A 23,118-nucleotide genomic window follows, 5' to 3' on the forward strand; every position below is an offset into this window, starting at 1 on the left:
CTATCCACACGACACACAGCTCAATGTATCCCGCGTACAGTTTTTCATTTCGCAAAACACAGAACGCCCAAAATATTTTGCCTAAATTTCTCGTTTTACGACGATCACAATACAAAATTATAAGTGATATTTACTAATAAACAAATTATAAAAATGTGAAACACCTCATGTCAAATCTTAATGACTAAATACGTATAATAAAGTTGAAATACTTCAGGAGTTTATTCACAAAACAGCAAAAACTTCTTTTCAATGGCCGACTGATTGACCTTTTAATTGACCCTTCTCAAGAAAAAAAAATAACAACAAATAAATCAACAAAAGAGGGCGCTATCAAAAATAGTAAGAAGGATCAAAACAGTGTTGTATGTGTAGGATAGAAGGAGGAAAGAATTTGATTGATTGAGAGGTAGACTTACCCCTTTATTTTACATAATATTGGTCTATTCATAATCTATTGTGATTAAAAATTAATTGTAATATTTGTTTTCAGATATGGCGGCATCAAACTCAAGTGATAGCCATGATCCAGTTATTTTGGCAACAGCAGGCTACGACCACACGATTCGTTTCTGGCAGGCACACAGTGGCATCTGCCACCGAACAGTACAACACCCTGATTCTGTATCCTTTATATTGTTTTTAGGTGTATTACTGTTAAATACGCAAATCTTTCAAATCGCGCACAAAAACAATATGTTGAAGTAGATACATATATGTATGAATGTTATAATAACTTTGTTCGGTGACAACTGACTGTCCACTGTATATCGGTCACATTTTATTTCGGTTGTGATTAAAATCAACTTCTTCGGATATTTTGTATATGGGGTGCTGCTAGCTATGCTTTAAATTATATTAGTCACCGCCAAGTTGAGCTGCCATCTAAATAAATGTACTTACCCAAAACAAAACATCCCTCCTGTTTGTAGTATGTACAGTACTCAATAAATATGAGTGCAGTCCATATAGCGACGCTCTATAAAAAATATTGGAAGGTAACACAACTGATTTCAAACACAATCAATTTCATTTGTCACTATAGGAGGAATGGTTATAGGTTAAGGTGTATCGGCTGGCTCAGTAAACTCATCCTAAACCAACCAAAAAAACAAATCATTAAAAATTTAAATTAAAAATTCCTATAATATGTACACAGCAAGTAAATAACCTTGAAATTACTCCAGACAGAACAATGCTGGCAGCGGCAGGTATGCTCACCATCAATGTTTTCATCAACATTGTCATTATAATCGTTATTCTCAAATAGTCTAATCAAAATGATAATAATTATTAACCATCTTAACATCATCCTCCTTAATTAGTTTACCAGTTACTATATCTATAAATCCAATTATCATCAGTATAATACATCTTCTCTTTTCTTCCATTAGTTCATCTAAAGCTCTGTCTACACTATAAAAATTGTATGTGAAAATAAAATGTGATGTGCCTGATGACATTTGACTACCATATTTGGGTACATAATTTGATAGTATGGACAGAACTTTACAGCACATTTCTAATTCAATCAAACAACCATCAATCGTCTGCATTGAATAACATATAATGTAATTTTTTCCCCCATAGGGTACCAGCACATCCGAATGTATGATATAAATTCCGCAGAAACGAGTCCCGTGATCAACTATGAAGGAATTTCTAAAAATGTAACAGCAGTAGGTTTCCATGAAGATGGCAGGTGGATGTACACAGGTGGTGAGGACTGCACAGCCAAAATATGGGATATAAGGTCTCAATATAAATATACGTTTTAAGTCATATTTGACATGTTTAAAGCTCTCTATCTACACTATCAAACTTGTGACAAAATAAATGTGATTTGCCCATATATGGACATGATGATGTCATATTCGGGTATATCACTACAATATTTTTACACATCACACTTTTTTTGTCAAACTAGTTTAAAAGTGTAGACAGAGCTTTATATAGGAAGGTTAATCAGGGATCCCTGAGTTAATCTTGCTCCAATCTTAAAGCATTGGCCATTTGATTCTTTACGCCCACAATCATCATATATTTTTACAATATTTTTCATCAATTTCCTTTGGTTGCAAAATCACCTGCCAAAGATATGTTTTTGGAAAATAAGAAGAGCAGTACTATTTTGATTTTATACTTCTGCTCAATGTCAAGACATCCATCAATATTCTCTTTCTGATATTGTTTTTATTAATTGGTTGCAGATCAAGAAATTTGCAGTGTCAGCGTATATTTCAAGTAAATGCTGCAGTAAACTGTGTATGTCTTCATCCAAATCAGGTAACACTAGATATCAACTTTTATTTATTAGATTAGAAGAAGATAGGGTGATGTGCCCATATATGAACATGATGATGTCGTATCACTACCATATTTGGGCATAACACTACCATATTTGGGACATCAGTTTTTTTGGGAAAACTAGTTTGATAGTGTAGACAGAGTTTTAGATTAAAGGATGATAGTGTGGGGAAATAGTGGCAGATGGGTGATTAACACAATAAAGTACATTATTGAAATTATTTTTTGCAGGGAGACTTGTTTGTTGGTGATCAAAGTGGAGCAGTTCATATTTGGGATTTACGAACTGATCACAATGAGCAACTGGTAATTATGTCTTAAACTAGAATTCACTCACTGATTGATAAAATGGACGTAGAGGATTTCTACTCTCTGCCTTAAGCATGGAAAATAATTAGGCGTGCTATAAAAAAAAAAAAAGTGTTTTGCCCTACTCAGACGTAATTGTACTGGATGCTCAGTACATTGAGAATACTTTAAAAGAAATTTGAAGGTAGTTCTTGGGTGAGAAGAACCCACTACCCCAGATCAATAGTCTAGCGTTATACCTCTGCATAACAACATGATAATTTTCAATTCTCGGTGGGAACCCACAGCACTATTCCCAGCTCATTAGCCTGCCATTCACACCTCTAAATCACAGAGCTTGTGCTAATGGCTTCAAGCACAAGGATGCAGCAGGTACTGCACCAACATGATCATTTTAAATTCTTGGTGTGAACCCACAGCACTACTCACATTACTCATTAGCCTGCTATTTATACCTTTACAGTAGGTGATGATTTTTAGAGTTCAACCCCAAGGAAGTATTCTAACAGGTATAAGTTTCAAAACAGGTTTGTGTCAGAGAGCCCAGTCTTTATATAATAATTACATTTATTATTTAATACACACTATATCTACAGATTCCTGAAGCAGACGCATCAATACAAAGCATCAGCATAGATGCAGAGGCTTCCTATATGGCTGCTGTTAATAATAGAGGAAACTGTTATGTTTGGGCTTTGAAAGGTGGACGAAGCACAGAAACATCACAGCTAAGACCAAAGACTAAACTTCAGGCACATAAGAAGTACGCACTTAAATGTAAATTTAGCCCAGACTCAACGTAAGTATAATTTGGATCAGGTATTTTCTCAAGCTACCTACCTAGAGCATCATTCTGTACGCTATTAGTCTGAAGATGATCTTAACATTGAATCTGCCCACTGTACTGTTGTATACTGAAATATTACATTCTAATTTTCTAGTTTGCTAGCAACAACATCGTCAGATCAAACAGTCAAGTTATGGAAGACAAGCGACTTTTCACTGATGACTACATTAAGTGATGCAAGTCAACGTTGGGTTTGGGATTGCGCTTTCTCATCGGATTCACAGTACTTGGTTTCAGGTTAGTTTATCTTTAAGCTAAAGCTCTGTAGTGGAGCTGTAGCTTGGTGGCTAACGTGGTTGCCTTCCAAGGTCCAGGGTTCAATCCTGACTTAGTGCCAGGGTTGTAACTGACGACTCTTTCAACTCCACTCCCTAAGCCTCAAATGAGACTTAGTTTATAAGCACAATAAATTATAAATAGTTTATCCATCCTGTTATTGGCGAGTTTGTGCTCGCTGTTGGATGCATATGAAACAAAACAAAATTGTTTAAATGAGAACACAGGTATCCTTACAATTACTGTTTTAGTGCTTACAATGTATCTAAGTACCAGCACTGTATGTGCACACAGCTTGGCTCCAAGAGCCATATATGAGCCATGAGCCATACCTACACAAATTACCTTTATAGAAAAGCATCATTCTTAATCGCATGGTAATCTATCAGTTTTATTATTATCTAGTTTCATCTGATAACATGGCAAGATTATGGAGCATTGAACATGGCGAGGTCAAGAGAGAATACAATGGTCATCAAAAAGCGGTCACTGCCTTGGCATTTCACGATGGTATAGCAGCTTAGTAACAGTCATCAACATTTGGTTTTGTATTTCACAGTGGTACTGCCCATCAAATATTGTCATGTACAGTACTACCCACGTTGGTAATGTAACTCTGCAAAAAGCAGTGGTCACTACCAAGCTCAGGTCATGGACACATACCAACCTGATTGTTTATATGGCGATAAAATAATATAAAAAAATCATGTTAAAAAAAAACTAAATCCGAGTAATCCCACCCACTAGTTTTTACCAAATTTCATACACAGGCCCCATTCGGTAATATACAGCAGTACAGTATCATATACACGTATATTGTTTCCTGGTGCTTCAAGGGTGTGCTTAGAAAAACTGTGGGTAGTCAAATATTGCAGTTACTAGCCCAATTATCTATTGTATTATTACCATTTGATTATGAATAAAACCCAGGTATTTTAACATTTAGAGATGTCGCATTCAAAGCCATGGTAGTCTTGGCCTTAATGAGTTGATGGTGTCAATATTAATTACTGTACATAATATATATAGACAATTATGATTTTGTTTTTTTTAATGTCATTTTGTGTTATATAAATAAATACAAGATCTAAATTGATAATGTAATTTTGTTTTTATTTGTACATTATAGAAAAGGTAAACATAGTATTCCCCTAAAAATTGTAATCAAAAGAATTAAATATTTAACTAGAAAGCCACTCCGAGAGTGCATACCTCCGCCTACTGTAAAATTCTCCTACATAAGATTTCGCGGGTAAAAAAATATATATATATATTTGTGTGTGTCTTAATGCTGTTTGTGATTTAAGCTAATTTCATTACAAGCATGTGTATGCGAGTTTGGTGTAATGGTTATGTAACCAGCCTTTCAATTAACAATAGCTTCAGTTGACTAACAATAGAACAGCAACGCGAAAATCAAACGAGTGAATTTGAAAAGAAATAGGTTTTTTAAACTACTCGCATCAAAAAATGTGCACATTAAATCAAATTATGTTTTAAAATTACAAATCACAAATTATAACTCTTGCCTCTTGTTAAAAAATGAAGTTTTTTGGACAAGTAGTTCTCGAGAAAATGCAATTTCAGTTTACTTGTTACTTTAAGACTGCTCGCCAGCTTTTGAAAAATTCTGTCCTATCTTTTAACACTAGCAGGTCTGAAAAAGTATACTAAAAAGTGGTCCAGAATTGGGACTGTGGTCCCAAATGGTCCCAAAATTTAATGGAATGGTCCTTGACCACATCTATCTGTCTATTCATTTTGGTAAAGATCTTGTAATTACTTTTTGAGTAATCCTGCTAATAAACAAACAAACAAACAAACAAACACACGCTACCGATTACATATACCTCCTTGGCGGAGGTAAATACACAAAAAAGCATCAAAGTAGAATACAGTAGAACCCCTGCTTTAAGACACTCCTATTCAGGGGACATCCCTTTTAAGACACTCCTATTCAGGGGACATCCATTTTAAGACACTCCTATTCAGGGGACATCCATTTTAAGACACTCCTATTCAGGGGACATCCCTTTTAAGACACTCCTATTCAGGGGACATCCATTTTAAGACACTCCTATTCAGGGGACATCCACTTTAAGACACTCCTATTCAGGGGACATCCCTTTTAAGACACTCCTATTCAGGGGACATCCCTTTTAAGACACTCCTATTCAGGGGACATCCATTTTAAGACACTCCTATTCAGGGGACATCCCTTTTAAGACACTCCTATTCAGGGGACATCCATTTTAAGACACTCCTATTCAGGGGACATCCATTTTAAGACACTCCTATTCAGGGGACATCCCTTTTAAGACACTCCTATTCAGGGGACATCTCTTTTAAGACACTCCTATTCAGGGGACATCCCTTTTAAGACACTCCTATTCAGGGGACATCCCTTTTAAGACACTCCTATTCAGGGGACATCCCTTTTAAGAAAACGTTTTCCTGTAAAATGTCCAAGGGGAAACGTATGTTTCAGCACTACGACCAACTTAAATAAACACTTAAATTTAGGTAACACTTTGTTGGTCAAAAAGGTGTCCCCTCAATAGAGTTTCTATTGTTTTACATAATTGTCTATCAGACATGCATACACAACAATTGAAAATAAACTTTAAAATGCATTATTACCTGATTAAAAGTAAAATTTAAAAACAAAATGAAAGCACACTATTTTAAAGTTATTGCCTTTGTTTTTAAGTATTAAACACGGTGTATTTGGTCTATACTTTGGTTCATAAACCGTAATAATATTTACATTAATAAAAAAACATTGATTGACAGTCATCAATTCAAGAGCTTTGATATTTTTAAAATGTTGTAAAGCTCTGTCTACACTATCACTTGTTTGACAAAAAAAGTGTGATGTGCCCAAATACGGCAGTTATATGCTTAAATATATATAAAATCTATAAATATATAAATTATATAAAATCATCATGTCCATATTATAGGCACATAATATTTTTTTGTCACATGAAGTTTGATAGTGTAGACAGAGCTTAAGACACACATATCCATTTATTAACTCAGGTACATGCGATTAGCCCCCTTCAAAGTTTCTTGTAAGTGAAAAAATAATAAATGCAAAATGCTTGTATGTATCTACATTTTTAATCTCTGTCTACAATATAAAACTGTATGTGACAAAAAAATGCTCATATATGGACATGATGATGTCATATCACTACCATGTTTGGGCAATCTCACTACCATGTTTGGGCAATCTCACTACCATATTTGGGCACATCACACTTTTTTTGTTAGACTAGTTTGATAGTGTAGACAGAGCTTTATATAGGAAATCATTCTAAAAGCCTCAATACACTTAATTAGAGATTAAGAAAATACAATTTGAAACAATATTTATTAAACTTTATTCCTAAGGAAGACAGTCCCAAGAAAAGGAATGTGCAGCAGCAGTCATAGTTTTGAACTAATCTCTAGTAGAACATTATTCAATAGGTTATTAACAGTTATTAAATACAGTATTATCAATTATGTATCATTTTTTATTTAAATCTTTCTTTAAACTGGATTGCACTTTTACAAACTTTTAAAATTTGTGATTTTGGAAAAACATTTTAAAATCAAGTCATCATCATAACATTAAATCATAATCAAATTAAGTGATAATCATTAAACACATATACTTATATGTTTAATTTATTTTCTAAGGCACATTTTGTAAATAAAATTGTAAGATTTAATTTAAGACTAAATTATTTTATATTTATTTCATGGAAATATATAATATAAAATACTAGAATTGATTGAATAAATAAAGGAACAAAATAATCAAAATGTATTTGACCTTTAACCTAACCCAACATCTAAGGTCATCATAACAACAAACCCAAAAATAGAACCCCATGAGGCGAGACGTCCATTACCACTGAAAGAAAGAATTAAAAAAAATTAATCAAATATTTGTGAAAGGTAAAATTTGTCTGATGAAATCTCTTACATTCTATAACAAATTCTGGATTTGGTGTGGTTACAAATGCTATCACAACACTAATCTCAACTAATGGTTGTATACTTACGCTGAATGAGCCTCGGGCATTATATCATCCATGACAACATACACCATGGCACCAGCAGCAAAGGACAGAGCATATGGAAGCACAGGTTCGGCAATGACTACGGCCAAAGCGCCCAGCACTCCAGCTATAGGTTCAACCATTCCACTTAGCTGTCCATACCTACATATTATTACAGAAAATACAAAAGTACAGTGTAATACTCTGTGCTAGTAAATACATGACATTGTCATTCTAACGAATGAGTGGAGTTATGTATTCTAAATACAATTAACAATTAAGATTATCATACAGTAAACTTTCCTAATACTGGATTTTAAAAAAAAATCCAATTTTAATGACTATTTCAATCAAACTACATTATTATACTGTACAAAATATTGTACAATACTACACTGTACAAATACAGAATATTTTGTCATGTATTGTTACATGTAGAATTCATTTTTAGTATTAATGTCTGAAAAATAAGGCAAACAAAAACACATTTACCAAAAGCTCCTCCATATTGAAAATCCTGATGCTCGTAGTGGAAGACTAACAGCAAGGCCTTCTGGGAAGTTTTGGATACCAATACCGATTGCTAAGTTCCTACGAACCAGAATAATAAAACAGGTAAGGTATAATTAATGATCAGCCAGCATTTGGGTAAGATCTTCATACTCAATGTGTAAAAAAAAGACAGATTTTAATACCCCATGTGTAACAAATTGTCCGCTTAATAGAAGTTTCCCCTGAATAGTGGTTTCCCAAAGGAGAGGTTCTTAATAAACTTACCTTGCACTTTCAAAAGTTGCTGAGGGTGTTTTTCCTATGGCACCAAATCCAACACCTACTGCCAGACCCTCTATCAAAACAAATTACATACACATTAATTCATTGTTATTAAGGAGTTACTGTACTAATAGTAAAGAATTACTATGAACAACTTTTTGTGGCATAAAAACCACTTTTAGTCGCATAAATATAATCATTATCACATTTTTGTTATTTTCTAATATTTTTTGTCATTACAATTTGATAAACTTCAACAGTGGCATAACATTTTATCGTTTATGTCTGTGAATGCTCGACGACACATTCAAATCAAACTCAATATACACTTTTTAAAGAATTTTACCTGGAATATTATGAATAGTTATTGCTAAAATCAAAAGTAGTATTCGTTTCCATTGATGACTTTTATTTTGTGTTGTGTTAACTTTAGTTGATGATTGGTCTATGGTATCATCTGCTGTCATCTTCTTTCTTCTTTGTGTTACAGACCCATTATCTGACATTCCTATCATTTTAACAAAACATAATAAATAAAAATAGAATAGAAGGGGGTACCTCTAGGACCTAATGAAATGTCTCCTTAATATGGGTGTATCTTGAATGGGAATGGTAGTAGTGTTAAAACATATATTTCCTCTTCTTATATAAATAAATAAATGTTCTCTGTTGAATAAGAGTGTCCAAAAAACGGGTGGGTGGGATTTTTTACTATATGATTGTCAAATACATTGTGTTCCTCTTCCATAATATTTTTAATCACCAACATATATACTTTAAAATTTGGCACAGTTTTTAAGTAACATCAGAGATAAAGTATGGCCTACCTATTACAGTTGACGGTTGTTCTTCATCATATTGGTTATATATATCTTCATTTCTTGAATGTTCTTTTTGTTCACTGTTAAATACTACTGCTAAGTTTGACGAGGTAACACCCTAAAAATAGGTAAATTCATTTATGTTTATTCTACACTTTTTTGACATCATTGGATCATTTTGTTTTAAACTATTATAATTTGGGATTGCATTTACATAACACTGTACTACCACAATACATGTTGTACGACTGTACATTGCACTCACTAACTTACAGATGAAATAGAATTGAAATATATATATTACTGGGTAACATCTTCAGTCAAAGACTGGTCTTCCAGAGGGCCCAGTTGGTGATCAATGGCAGTGATGTACTAGTACACCGGGGTAACCCCCTACTCATCCCGAAAGATTTACTAGGTTCTTTAAAGTGCACACGAGCTAGATGGGTACACTGGACCTACGGTTTATAGTCCATATCCGAGAATACTCGTTCTACCACCAGAACCATGGAGTGAGTGAGCCTCGAACCCCTGCCGATGTTATGGCTACAAAATTACGGTTTCACTGCCTTAACCGCTCAACCACTCACTCGGTATAATAACTGACTAATGATTTCTGTTGTATAATCTATAATCAAATTGATTTTATCAACATACAGTATGTGCATTAGGGTGGTGGGATGAGAGTAAACAAATTCATTCATATTGTGTAATTTATTAACAAAACCCAAATACTGTATACTGTACAGACATGATTAATGAAATCTATAAAAAAGAAGAAAGAAAGAAAGAAAGAAAAGGAGAAGAAGAAAAGAAAAAGAAGAAGAAGGAGGAAAGAAAAAGGAGAAGGAAAGGAAAGGAAAAGAGGGAAATAAAAGGAGGAAAGGAAAAGAAAAGACAGAAAATGAGAAGGAAAGAAAAGAATAAGGAAAGAAAAGGAGGAAAGAAAAGGAGAAGACAGAAAAAAAATAAAATGAGAAGACAGAAAGAAAAGCAAAACAAGGAAATAGATTTCAACCTCAATTACAACAGTGGTGTGATTTAATAAAAATTATTACCAAATAAGGCATGAGTATATCAGCTGCATACACAAATGCAGCTCCAATTGTAAAGCCAACAGCAGCTGGAATAAACGACCATTCTCCTTCTTGTCCATATGTACCTGATAGTGTCGCTAGCTCAATGGCTGGGGCTAGCAGCGACCAATAAGAAGCAGCGAGCATAACCTTTAAAAAAACATAATATTTTAAATTGAGAAATTCAAAACTACATTATTATAACTTAAATCATAATGTATTGATGTGTATAGATCTTTATACATTTTATAATCATTCAGAATACATTTAAACTTATAAACTACATTAAAGATGCACAGTCGGTGACATACTTGTTTATATTAAAGCATATTAATCCCTCTTTTTTTCTTTACCATGCCACCTAAATTGTTTTAGATCTATTTAACTAGGGCAGGAGGCGCCTGATGATTGACTGAGGTACAACTGGTGTTGACCGGGGTTCAATTAGACCGATCTCTGGTTAGCGACGAAGGCGTATCCCCTTACTGTATTTTGGTTTGGGGTTTTTTTTGGCATGGTTGGAATCCCTTTTATAGTATTAGTTTATGTACTTAGAGGTTTCACAACATTAGGCACTATATTATTAAAGATAGTGGGGTTGTGTTTCGAATAGCAACAATATACTGTATTTAAATATATAAAAACATACCCCAGCTGCAAATCCTAAACTGCCATCTAATACTTTTCTCTGTAAAATAAATTATATTATAAACAGTATAATATTGTCTTATTTTGATGATTTAAATAGAAATATTTCAACCTGTGTGCGCAATTTCACTTGTTAGCTCAGAGCCATACAAAGTATATATAAATAGTTACGACATTGGGTTAAAGAGTCATGTGATACACAGATCAAATTAAAAAAAAATTGTCTCTATTTAAATGCATGTAAAGTATAGGAGCAACAAAATACTTTTATTTATTCGAATAAACAACCTGCTTTGAATTAAAGCCCAAATATATTTATTTATTTACTTGAATAAACGCTCCGCAACATGCATTATCTATCATTTATATTGGCTCTGCTTGGTCCTCCAGAGCCATATATATAAAGAGTTACGACATTGAAAATTAGAAGCCATTTTTGTGTCAAAAAATTCGCACGCTGAGGGCGCGCGCGTCTATTTTGTATAGCGTTTTCCTGTAGTTCATGCATTATTTTTAGATTTTTTTGTCTATGAAATAATGCTTATATTCCGTTTTTATTTTAGTAATTAATTTTATTAATGGTATTAATTTGGTAACATATATATATTGTGTCTATAATAACAAAAGAATAAATGCTAGGGCCTACATGCAAGTCAGGATACATCAAAGCATGAACCAATACAAATTCACCCCTCTTTTTATACAGTATATGCTCTCCGTGTGTTTTTGACACAAACTTTCAGAGACTCGTTCATTATTTCATTTGTAATAATTTGCCTTTATTATTTTAATATTGTTCATACCCTATTCAATATATTAACAAATTATATCCACAACACTTTATTATCACGCTGCTGCTCTAGCCCGCTACGTCACACGAGATGACTCATTCATTAGATGAAATCAAGCAGCTTTATAGTACTACACTTTGACATTTTTGTTAAAATGGAAACTCCACTATAATTTATTGGTACCACCTGTTGAATCCAAAAACGGCTGAGAAAAGAGTCTAACGACAAATCCCAAAACATTCTGGTATTTATGAGTCCCATGATATAATTCGCTGTCAGATAATCATTGAATTATTATCAAAACAGTCCATTGAAGTTTTTGTTTGTAATAGGATACTTGAAGTATCTAGGCGTGATGAAGTGACCCCCAGACTTGACCTTAGCAATAACAATAAGCGAGCAGCGTTTTTTGTAAGAAATATTCTTGTTTTTATTTAGTCATCAAAGCATGCATTATGAATTGAAAATATTACATAATTGTTATTAATAGGACGTACTGTAGTTATGGGATGTTTCGTTACAAAATCAATTAATCAAACTTTATAATATACTAGCGCACGCGCGCGCAATATTCTTTGCCGCAAGTACTTCTGTATGCTGTGCACATCGATATTTCACCGTAAAATGTGCAATTACATTTTTTTAAATATAGTATTTTCTTGCTCCTATCTATACTTTACATGAATTAACGGAGACAAGTTTGACACAAATTGATCTGCATATCACGTGACTATAATCCAATTGTCGTATTCGATTGGGAACTTTCGTTGTCAACGTAAAGATTCGTTGAGTACTTTTTGTATTCGAATTGTAAATTTGTGCTCAACAGAAAGTCATTCGAATAGAAAACGTTGACAATGAAAGCTTTTTCGTTAAGAACAATCTCAACGCTCAAAATACTCCGTTAAAGAAGTACTCAACGGAAAAACTGTACTCAACGGTGAAAGTCTAAATCGAATACGACAAATGTCGTAACTCTTTATATATATGGCTCTGGGTCCTCTTACCTACACCGCCCTCTATATATTACTAGTGTAGGCCCATATAGGCTAGCTAGAGTGTATTGTTATCCTGACAAAATATCTAGACTAGCCTACTACTCTAGGCCTACTACTAGCCTACTAACTTAGGCCTTAGGGCCTAGATTTTATATATTTAACCTTATTAATACTTGCCTTCCCACTTGCGAATACAAAAACTAATGCAGAGCCTAATGCTGTTAGACCCCATGTAAACAGAGTACCAAACAGGGCTTGGTAAACTGGATCATATCCTTCTATCATGATTTTGTTTTGGAGGCGATCTGTACACAAATCATCTGATTGAACGTGTGAACAAAAAGATCCACGTTTTGCGAATTGTCATGCTTCAATGCGTCGCACGTACACGTAACGTGCGACGATGACGTTACTTATTAAATTTCATTTAGTAAATAGATAGCACATCATGTATCTTTATTTTAATTTATTTAAACATTTATTTACCTACTTTATATTTGGTTTTTGTGGAAAACGTAATTTATTTTTCCTGTAAAAGGCAACTTAATTGGGTTAAAAATACTTCTTATTTCTGGCAAAATATTTCCCACAATGCATTTTAGCTGGCCATTTTTTTTAAGGTTTCGTCTTTCGCGTGAAAAACGTTTTCATCCAGTCCTAGATTTTAACTTATTTAAATGTATGGTTTTTAAAGTTTATAATTATAATTTTGTATAAACATACATTGTAAAGATGTCTGCGCAAGAGCAGATGCGGAAAATGCTGGATGAGCTTATGGGAACGTCGAGAAACGGTGAGTATTTGTAGCCTACTTTTTTTGGTCGGAAAAACCTGAAACAAAAGATAACATGGCCTAGGCCCTAGGCTTGCTAGCTATGCCAAGGCTAGCATGTCGGGGACGTGGTCTTGGCTGAAGTAGGCCTAGCCTAGCCCATATCTAGGCCTAAGTTTTTAACAGTAATATTTTTATATTTTTTCACCCATTTTCAGGTGAGGTTGGTAGAGACAGAGTAAGATTTGAAGATTCAAAAGTATGTCGTTCCTTTTTACTGAACTGTTGCCCGCACGATATATTGTCAAGTACAGTAAGTATTCATCTGTTATGCACGATTTGCGCAATTTCAAATTGCGCAAAGAATTCTTGCGCAATTTCAAATTGCGCAAGGATTTTTTTGCGCAATTTCAAATTGCGCAATCAACTTGCGCAATTTCAAATTGCGCCCTCAGTCGACAATTGTATGAACCACACCGTTTTTCGCTAAAATAATTACATATAATTACGTTTTATAGTAATTTATTTTATATATCAACATTGGAAATATCAATAAAATATATTATTAAATGTTTACAAAATATATAAAGTTGTTTATTTAACGGAATTCGTACAAATTCATTGCTCTAAATTTGTGTAGTAACATCAGTACAGACAGACCATGTGACTTCGCGGTACACGCGAGAGAAAACATTCCGCTGTGGGTGATTCGCGTCCACCAATCAAATAGCCAGAATCCAAAATCATTCAACCGTGAGCTCTGCCGATCGCGGGAAATCTCAGCTTTGATTGGATTACGATGACATCATATCACAAAATGGTGGTTTTGTAGTTGAGCCTCACGTAATTTTCACAATTTTATTTCAAAAATGAAATAAATAGACCTTCTTTATGGTATGTCTGATTTTTCTCTAAAAGATTTGAATAATAAAGGCTTCATATCGAGAAAAAACCGTTTTTTTGGCACTTATAATAAATATTTCTCAGAGAAAAAAGCACATGGCATGTAGAACTATATAGGAAGACAAACAAATCTCAGGTCATGAGAGGCTCAACTACAAAAACAAGGTTGAATAGGGTAAGGTCACTGGACCGTTTGAAGGTTTTTGAGTAAACAATCTACCGCGTATGGTCGTACGCGCTAGACAGTACGATATTTTAACCACATTTTTTACATGTTTGGTTGAATGTAATGAAGATAAAAAATAGTTGATCTTATGGAATGATATGTAAATAAATAAATACTCAAAAGAATTATGTTTACAGTTCAATTATTTTCAGAATAATACTACATAAAAATGTGTTAACCAATGGACAAATAATCGCGTCAATGACATAGCGCGCATGGTAACGTACGCGGAGTTGAATCGTGGCAATAACAATGGAGTCAACTCTCGGTAACCCTATTAATACTCACTTTTTAAGTTTTTAATATTAGTTTAAGCTAGGCCATGTAACCTAGTCAGTATCAGTAGTCCAGACCCTAGCTAGGCTAGAGTAGTATAGCCGGCCGCCCGCGCCGCGCCCGCCTGGTGGAACACCACCGCTTCGTTTTCCTTCGTCGGTTCTTCGACGGTATGCTAACTTATAACAATATTTGCACTACTAAAATAAGGAAATGCGATATTTATCTTTAAATTTGAATCATTCTTAGAAATTACTATAAAAATATAGGTGTGCATGATTTCACAATCTGTCGAAAAACCTTGCGCAATTTGCAGATTACTTGCGCAATTTAATACGTTGCTTGCGCAATTTGAAACACATGTTTCAATTCAAATTGCGCAAGGATTTTTTTTGCGCAATTTCAAATTGCGCAAATCGTTCAAATCGCGCATAACACATCTATTTATTATTAGGATACAATACAGTCCATTTATCTACTTCTTCTTTCATTTATTAAGCTTTGTTTCATTAATATTTATGGTATAGAATAGGCCTTTATTCTTGTTTAATTCAAGAATCATATGTATTAATTAACTGAAAAATTCAATTTTAATTTGTTTTTTTAGAGAATGGATCTTGGAGATTGTGCAAAGGTTCATGACCTGGCGCTGAGAGCTGACTACGAGGCTGCTTCCAAAGACAAAGACTATGGTTATGACATTGATGTATGTAATTGAAATTACTGATTTCAATCGTACTGTAATTGGTTTCTCCTATAGCAAACGAACACTACTGTAACTATAAGATTGTACCAGCTGCTACCATATGCCTGTACCTGTAAATTTTATTTTAAAACTTAATGAAATGTAACATAAATTTCATTTATCTTAAAACATATGTATTTACTTTTTAGGCTATGGAGCATCTGTCCTCATTCATTGCTGATTGTGATCGCAGAACAGAACTTGCCAAAAAACGATTGGCTGAAACTCAAGAAGAACTTGGTCAAGAAATTAACTCTAAGGTAGGTTGTTGTGGTTTGATTTGATCATATCCGTCCAAACATGCGGAAATTCTTCACAAACTAAGCATACACAAGAAACACTACACAAAAGAATAGAAAATATTCTCACAAAATCTGACCCAAATTTACTTAAATACTACAAAATTATTACAGATTGAAATTACAATTCACAGACATGAAATTTTGGATACTGTTCATAGGTTTATGTAAAATTGGTAATTTGCCCAAAAAATAACTACAAACAAACTAATGGTAAACCAAAGGAATGTGTTTACTGTATAGTATTTTACACATATAGTAATGATAATACAAAGATTTATAACCAATGTGCATGTTATGACTATTTAGTGTGTTTCATCAAATCCTATGTGTGAATACAAGCGAGTCAAATACACCAATGACAAAACTCTTAATTCTCCCATCATTCTTTCTCAGATAAGCCAACAGCCAATGAGAGACCGCCGTTAAGTTTTAGTGGGAGGCAGATTTTGTAAGTCATATCATTCCCCAAAATGTCCAAATTATAAATGTCTTGTTAAGCCCACCAGGACTTAAATCCACGATAGCTTAAACAATATTGTTATTTGTATGTTATCACTTAAAATCACATGTTTCTAACAAACTATTTTTCCCTCAGGTTTTATGAAATTACTATTATACTGTGAGAAGCTATTTATTTTTATTTTACTATATATACTTTAATTAACATAATATTATTATACAGACAAAATATATAAGACAAAATCGGCACGTTCACCAACATTTAATTTCCTATTAGTTATAAAATCAGAAATCATAGTATATTTAATAAATATTTGAACCAAGAAGTTTATACTATAACTTAATTCAATTAGTTTTGTTTTAATGAAAGAAAAATATATATTACTTATTGTCTCATCAATTACTGTAGGTAATTTGTGCTTCCAAATATCACAACATATTACCTATTTTTTAAATATAGTACTTAAAACTAAATTAAATTTGTGTTATGACAACACACACATTAGTTGCGAAAGATTGTGAGTATCTTGGCAACATAAATTGTTTACGTTTTACGATGTAAAAGAAGTCTCAAATCATCAAGCGTGATATTTGGGGTGTCTTGTGTGAGTTTATACAGATGTGATACATGTTTTGGTAAGTTATATCATCCGTGATGTTTCTGTAGACGAGTCTAAAAATCGATGGTTATGATGGGTTCATGTGTGAGTGTGTGAATATGTATGCTTGCTGCACAGCAAATCTGGAGAATATAGTCTGTAGTGAAATTGTTCCAAATGTGTTATCTAATGTGTAGAAAGCAAGACTTTAGCTAGTAGTCTTGGGGTTAGTGTCTATATGTATGCAATTTATATTAAAGAAATGTATTGGTATGTATGCGAAATATATATGTTTCTGTTGGTATAATAAATATATTAACTGTAATCGATTGTTTTGTATTATCTTCTATAGGCTGATAAGGTACATGAACTTGCCGAGAGCATTGGTAAAAAAGTGACGGAGGCAGAGAAGTTAGGAGCGGAAGGAAAAGTAGAGGAATCAATGAAAGTAATGCAAGAGATTGAAGAAATTAGAAAGAAGAAAGGTGAAGCTGAGGTTAGTAGAAGTAATTCTAAAGCTCTGTCTACACTATCAAACTTTATGTGACAAAAAAAATTGATGTGCCCAAATATGGTAGTGATATGTCATTGTGTTCACATTTTTTTTGTCACAGAGTTTGATAGTGTAGACAGAGCTTTAGTTAGTAATAATATCCCAGAGTTCCAAAATGCCTAGTGTTGTGAAACCTCTAAGCGATATACATACTGTATAGTATATTATAATTGTAATTAATAGGTAATAGGTGGATACCGTATCTGTCAGGAATCGTATGTCCAAATTTGCACATGTTTAAATGCTTTAGCCCGAAGTTATTTGTGATTTTGTTGAACGCTTCGCATTGTAGTGATAGGCTTCGAGGTTAGATTGCAGAGGCCTAACACATTAATATCTATAGATATTGTGTCGCATTATGCTGGTAACGGAGAATAATACTTAAAAAGTGCGACTGCGTCATCTGCCGTTAAGTTGGTTGAATATAACTTTATTTCATCCATCATTCCATAAAAATAACCATCATCGCTGTCAAGATGCCCAGTTCCAAAAGCTCCGATTGTAACACCACTGCCCCTGCCAAGGCTATCCAAATCAGCACAACACATGCTATTGGCCAGTACCCCATTTATATAGACAGTTGATGTTTTTCCACCAAATGTGAAAACAACATGGATCCATTCATTAAAGCGAAAATCGTCAATGGTTAATTCAGGTGGAGGTCCAAAAACAGAAATTCGAAACCCATTTTTGCTTCTTCTTTTCATCTCCCAAGTGCCGGAATCCTGGAATCCATTACTAATAAATCCAATCCTTTCAGTGGTAGATGGGACACAATTTAAAAGTAAACTGAATGAAAATTCAGACCCAAAGTTGTATGTTTCAAACTTTTCCATGTACAGTCTTGAGTTTCCGTTAAATTGTACTGCTTTTCCCTGTAGTCCTTGAGTGTATGTTACTGCTGAACCAACGACAGCGCCATCATAACCATTACCAGATACATCATTTAAATTGTCTTCAAATGAATAATGTGCCAATAGATTCGAATTCAGTGCATCAAGGGTGGTCAGTGGCTGTGTGGTGGTCAGTGGCTGTGTGGTGGTCACTTGCTGGGTGGTGGTCACTTGCTGTGTGGTGGTCACTTGCTGGGTGGTGGTCACTTGCTGTGTGGTGGTCACTTGCTGGGTCGTAGACAAAGAAATAGTTTTAATGTCAAGGGTGGTCATTTTTTTTTGGTGGGTCACTTGCTGGGTTGTAAACAAAGAAGTAGTTTTAACATCAAGAGTGGTCACTTGCTCTGAGGTGGTCAACAAATGAGTGGTTTCAATATCAAGGGTGGTCACTTGCTGTGGGGTGGTCACTCGCTGTGGGGTGGTCACTCGCTGTGGGGTGGTCACTCGGTGGCTAACATGATGTAACTTTAAGCTATTCATCTTGTCATCTTTTCCTGTGTCGTTGGCTGAAACTGCTGAATATCTGAAACATTTCTTTTGAATTATAGAAACACAGCTATATCTTCCAAATATATTTACTAATTTTGTATTTTCGTTGCAATTGTGCCCACATGCGAACAATATCATTGCTGACATCACAACAGTGAATAGTTCATATTCTATGACAAAGATAAAAATAAATTTACAATTTGAAATATTAACAAATAAAGTAATAAAAATTATATTTGTTAATGTAATTATAATTCTAACTGTAAAACACAAGATTTGAAGAGCCCTGACTAATTTTGCAAACTTATCTACAGTAAGCCTGTACTTACCATGCATCATATCAAATGTTGTTAATGTATCTTACTCAGTAGTAATAACATAGCCAATGTTTCTCTAGTCTGCTCTTAGAACCAAACTGTTTGTACTGTATATAATGTTGTTATTTAAAACCTACAGTGACCAGTCATTACAGTCATTAGTTACCATCTTTTGTTGCCAAATTTATCATTTGAATATAATTATTAACAATAGCTCTGCCTTAATTCATGACTCTGAGTATCTCTGACAGAATCAGAACAATAGTGCTTTTAAGTTTCAGCTTGAATCAGTTGCTGTTTACTCTCTCAATATCCTCAAATTTAATTACAGTATTGAAATATATTTTGCTTTTTGTATTAAAAAAAAATTAACTTCATTAAACAAATATATAATTAAATGTAATTTGTATTTTGTAGTTATTTCTCATTAGTGTGTTTCAATTGTTGATATTTTCATAAGAAATATTTGATTATTCATCATCAATCCAAAAGCAAATTACTGAAAAAATGGCATCAGTGCCTGGATCTCAACGGAAATACAAATAAAATAAGCAAAGCGAAAAAGTAAAACAGCTAAAAGGATGTACCAAGCTACAATAGCGCTGTACACAATACGTAGGGTGATTTAATGTGTAAATAGATGTAACTACAGTAATATGTACTGTACTATTAATCTACGCTATAAATTTGACTTAATTAAATAGACGATTCCTTGCTACCACCAACTTCAAATTGAATTGGAATACAGTCGGATTCCTATGTAAGAGCCATGCTTTTTCTATTTCTTCTTCTCATTTGTGTTTGATCAGTTTAATACTAGAGTCTTATAATTGTTGTATATGTAATGCACCTACAGTACCCCTTCATCTATGAGGCATTTTATTGGATACGGGTGTTACTACAGTATAAATATAAATTTATATTAGACATTACATTAGAAAAACCATCTAAAAACATCTAAATTAAATTATTTCTCATACATATATTTCCTATCCTGAATCTACATTTTAAATACATAACATAATGCGATTACATTAAAGAGTAATACAATTCCCTGTAAGTTTTTCTATAACAATTTAAACACAAACATTCAGATTTTGTTTAAACGTGATGAGTAATTTGTGCTGGATGGAGCATTGCTTATTATATAACACCTATATAAATTCCTGTCATTTGATTGGACGAATGTGGGTCACATGGCGTGCAATAGTACGCACTATTCAACGATCGTTAAATAGTACTTTTTGAAACATTTTTGTGTACGAAAAAAAAACGTCTAGATGTTATATAAAACAAATAATGAATGTTTTGTATTCGTGTAATGGTACAAATAATGGCACTTGGTGAATGATGAAAGGTTATATCAACTCGGCTTTGCCTCGTTGATATAACCTTTCATCATTCACCTCGTGCCATTATTTGTACCATTGCACTCATAAACATTCATTATTTGTATAATAGTATACAAAGCATTGTATCCCCTAGAGATACACTGAATATTAATCTAATGTATCTTAAATTAAAACTACACTAATATGAACTACTGTACAATCATGCTGTGCTCCAGATATTGGAGTTTTTTGTCGCGCTGTATTTAAATTTCATTTTAAACAGCATAGTCTTACCATAGAATTACTTACTAAAATCAAGTACTGTATGATGTGCTGCAGATATTGTGTTTGGTTGTTTTTTGTCACACTGTATTTAAATTTCATTTTAAACAGCATAGTCTTACCATAGAATTACTTACTAAAATCACGTACTGTATGATGTGCTGCATATATTGTGTTCGGTTGTTTTTTGTCATACTGTATTTAAATTTTAAACATACTGCCATAATGCAGCTTGTAATCCACACAAATTTACACCTAAATTGTTTGGAAAGAAGCATTTGATTCAATCTTACGATCAAAATGTCCAGCACACTGCGCCCATATGCAAGATTTTACTCATTTATCCTGTTAATTATTAAAATAAAGTAACATTGTATACTGTTATTGTTAACAGGAAGAGTACCGTCAGTCGATGCCAGCCTCTACGTACCAGCAGCAGAAGCTTAGAGTGTGTGAAGTATGTTCAGCCTACTTAGGCCTACAAGATAATGATAGACGTCTTGCAGACCACTTTGGTGGCAAGCTACATCTGGGCTTTATTGAGATCCGTGAAAAACTTGCAGCTTTAAAAGTAAGTTAAAACAATTGCAATCATAAGAAATATAAACATTCTACTGTAATGCTTGTTAACATTTGAGAATATTATGTCATTTTTTAACAATATTTTTGTGTTTTATCTAGAAACTTGTTGCTGCAAAGAAAGAATCGCGAGAAGCCGAAAGAGCCAAACGACGAGAAGAGCGTGAAAAGGAGAGAGAAAAAGACTTACAACGTAGGAAGAGAAGGTATGTATGAAGTGAAGGGTTTACTTTTTAGCAATTTAAAAAAAACAGAAAGAAAATATATATATTAGGGAATAGAAAGTAGTAAAGAATTTAAATAGTTTGGCAATGTCCACATGACTTTTATTCACCAATAAGAAATTTTAAGTAAGATCTCCTAGACTTAGTGCAATGTACATATTTTTATTTTCAGGACAAGATCTCGTTCCCGTGAACGTAGAAGATCACGCTCAAGAGAAGACAGCAGGCAAAAGTCTCGCGATCGCCGCCGATCTCGTTCCCGGGAACGTCGTCGCCGGTCTCGTTCCCGTGATCGGGAAAGGCGTAGACGCTCCAGATCACGAGATAGATCTAGCCGCAGACGATCACGATCAAGAAGTTCTGAAAAAAGAAAGTCAAGGTCTCGTGATAGAAGTTCCCGTGATCGCAGTTCTCGCGACCGTAAATCTAATGAGAAAAGTAGCCGGCAGTCACATGATAGTGATGATAGAAATGGAGACAGAAGGAGTGCAAGTGTAGATTGATATTTGTAATATTTTAATCATAATTTTTAATTCATATGAAGTCTTTATACATGTTTTTTTGCAGCGTTAAATTATAAATGTAATGCATTTATATTCATTTCATTGATTAAATCAATGAACAGAACAAAATAAGAATTAATTGGGAATATGTTGTTAAAATTTAAACTGTAGAATTTTATGTGAATAATGGTAAATTAAACTACTGGAAATTAATTTTCATGCTTAAAATCTTTGGCCACACACAGTTCCCAGTTCTTAATATTATTTTTTATTGAATTTAAAAATACTGTATTTGTATGGAAATACTGTATGTAATTAAAAGTGACGCATCAGATAATGCTCAAATATCTGGGATTTTGTTATGGTTGTTCCTGTATAGTGGTTAACTGATGACGGTGTTAAACATATTTTCCCCCACATCCCTTTTAGGAAGGTGGCCCCTGTGAATGGGGTGGCCCCTCTGAATAGGTGGCCCAAGGGAGAAGACTGCCTCAAATTGCATTTTCGAATCCTGGTGACGACCATCAGTAATACATTTGAATTACATTGTTGAATATAGTAATAGTCTAAGTAAATCATTTTAAACTTGTCATATACACAGAAATTACGTTGCAAGCAAGTACAATAGTACACACAGGGCTTGCACAGGAGTTAAATACAGTAGTCTTGGTGTATTTAATTGTTATCGATTAATGAATTTCTGTTTTTCACATTAAATATTAAGTTAATGTATTGTATGTGTTTGTTTATCGGTTCCCACTATGAC

At 33.6% G+C, this 23,118-nt stretch overlaps 3 protein-coding genes across 3 annotated transcripts; 2 read left to right on the forward strand and 1 right to left on the reverse strand.

The window, feature by feature from the left end:
• The first annotated feature begins 335 nt into the window (after positions 1-335).
• Positions 336-4,786, forward strand: LOC140047134 (target of rapamycin complex subunit lst8-like). Its single transcript, XM_072091972.1, has 9 exons — positions 336-409; positions 494-624; positions 1,160-1,211; positions 1,591-1,753; positions 2,211-2,286; positions 2,539-2,613; positions 3,213-3,415; positions 3,558-3,700; positions 4,145-4,786. The coding sequence occupies exons 2-9, from the start codon at positions 496-498 to the stop codon at positions 4,261-4,263; spliced, it is 960 nt and encodes a 319-aa protein (XP_071948073.1). The 5' UTR covers positions 336-409; positions 494-495; the 3' UTR covers positions 4,264-4,786.
• A 49-nt stretch (positions 4,787-4,835) lies between these two features.
• Positions 4,836-13,238, reverse strand: LOC140058959 (zinc transporter ZIP11-like). The gene is made up of 9 exons (XM_072104757.1): positions 13,077-13,238; positions 11,112-11,150; positions 10,445-10,612; positions 9,393-9,504; positions 8,912-9,073; positions 8,569-8,638; positions 8,284-8,382; positions 7,795-7,953; positions 4,836-7,643 (listed from the first exon to the last, which is right to left on the reverse strand). The coding sequence occupies exons 1-9, from the start codon at positions 13,182-13,184 to the stop codon at positions 7,565-7,567; spliced, it is 996 nt and encodes a 331-aa protein (XP_071960858.1). The 5' UTR covers positions 13,185-13,238; the 3' UTR covers positions 4,836-7,564.
• A 293-nt stretch (positions 13,239-13,531) lies between these two features.
• Positions 13,532-23,084, forward strand: LOC140058971 (putative RNA-binding protein Luc7-like 2). The gene is made up of 8 exons (XM_072104767.1): positions 13,532-13,692; positions 13,890-13,984; positions 15,684-15,782; positions 15,971-16,081; positions 17,534-17,677; positions 21,441-21,617; positions 21,728-21,831; positions 22,022-23,084. The coding sequence occupies exons 1-8, from the start codon at positions 13,632-13,634 to the stop codon at positions 22,350-22,352; spliced, it is 1,122 nt and encodes a 373-aa protein (XP_071960868.1). The 5' UTR covers positions 13,532-13,631; the 3' UTR covers positions 22,353-23,084.
• The last annotated feature ends 34 nt before the right edge of the window (positions 23,085-23,118 follow it).

This window comes from Antedon mediterranea, chromosome 1 (assembly GCF_964355755.1).
Source record: "Antedon mediterranea chromosome 1, ecAntMedi1.1, whole genome shotgun sequence".
Lineage (NCBI taxonomy): Eukaryota > Metazoa > Echinodermata > Crinoidea > Comatulida > Antedonidae > Antedon > Antedon mediterranea.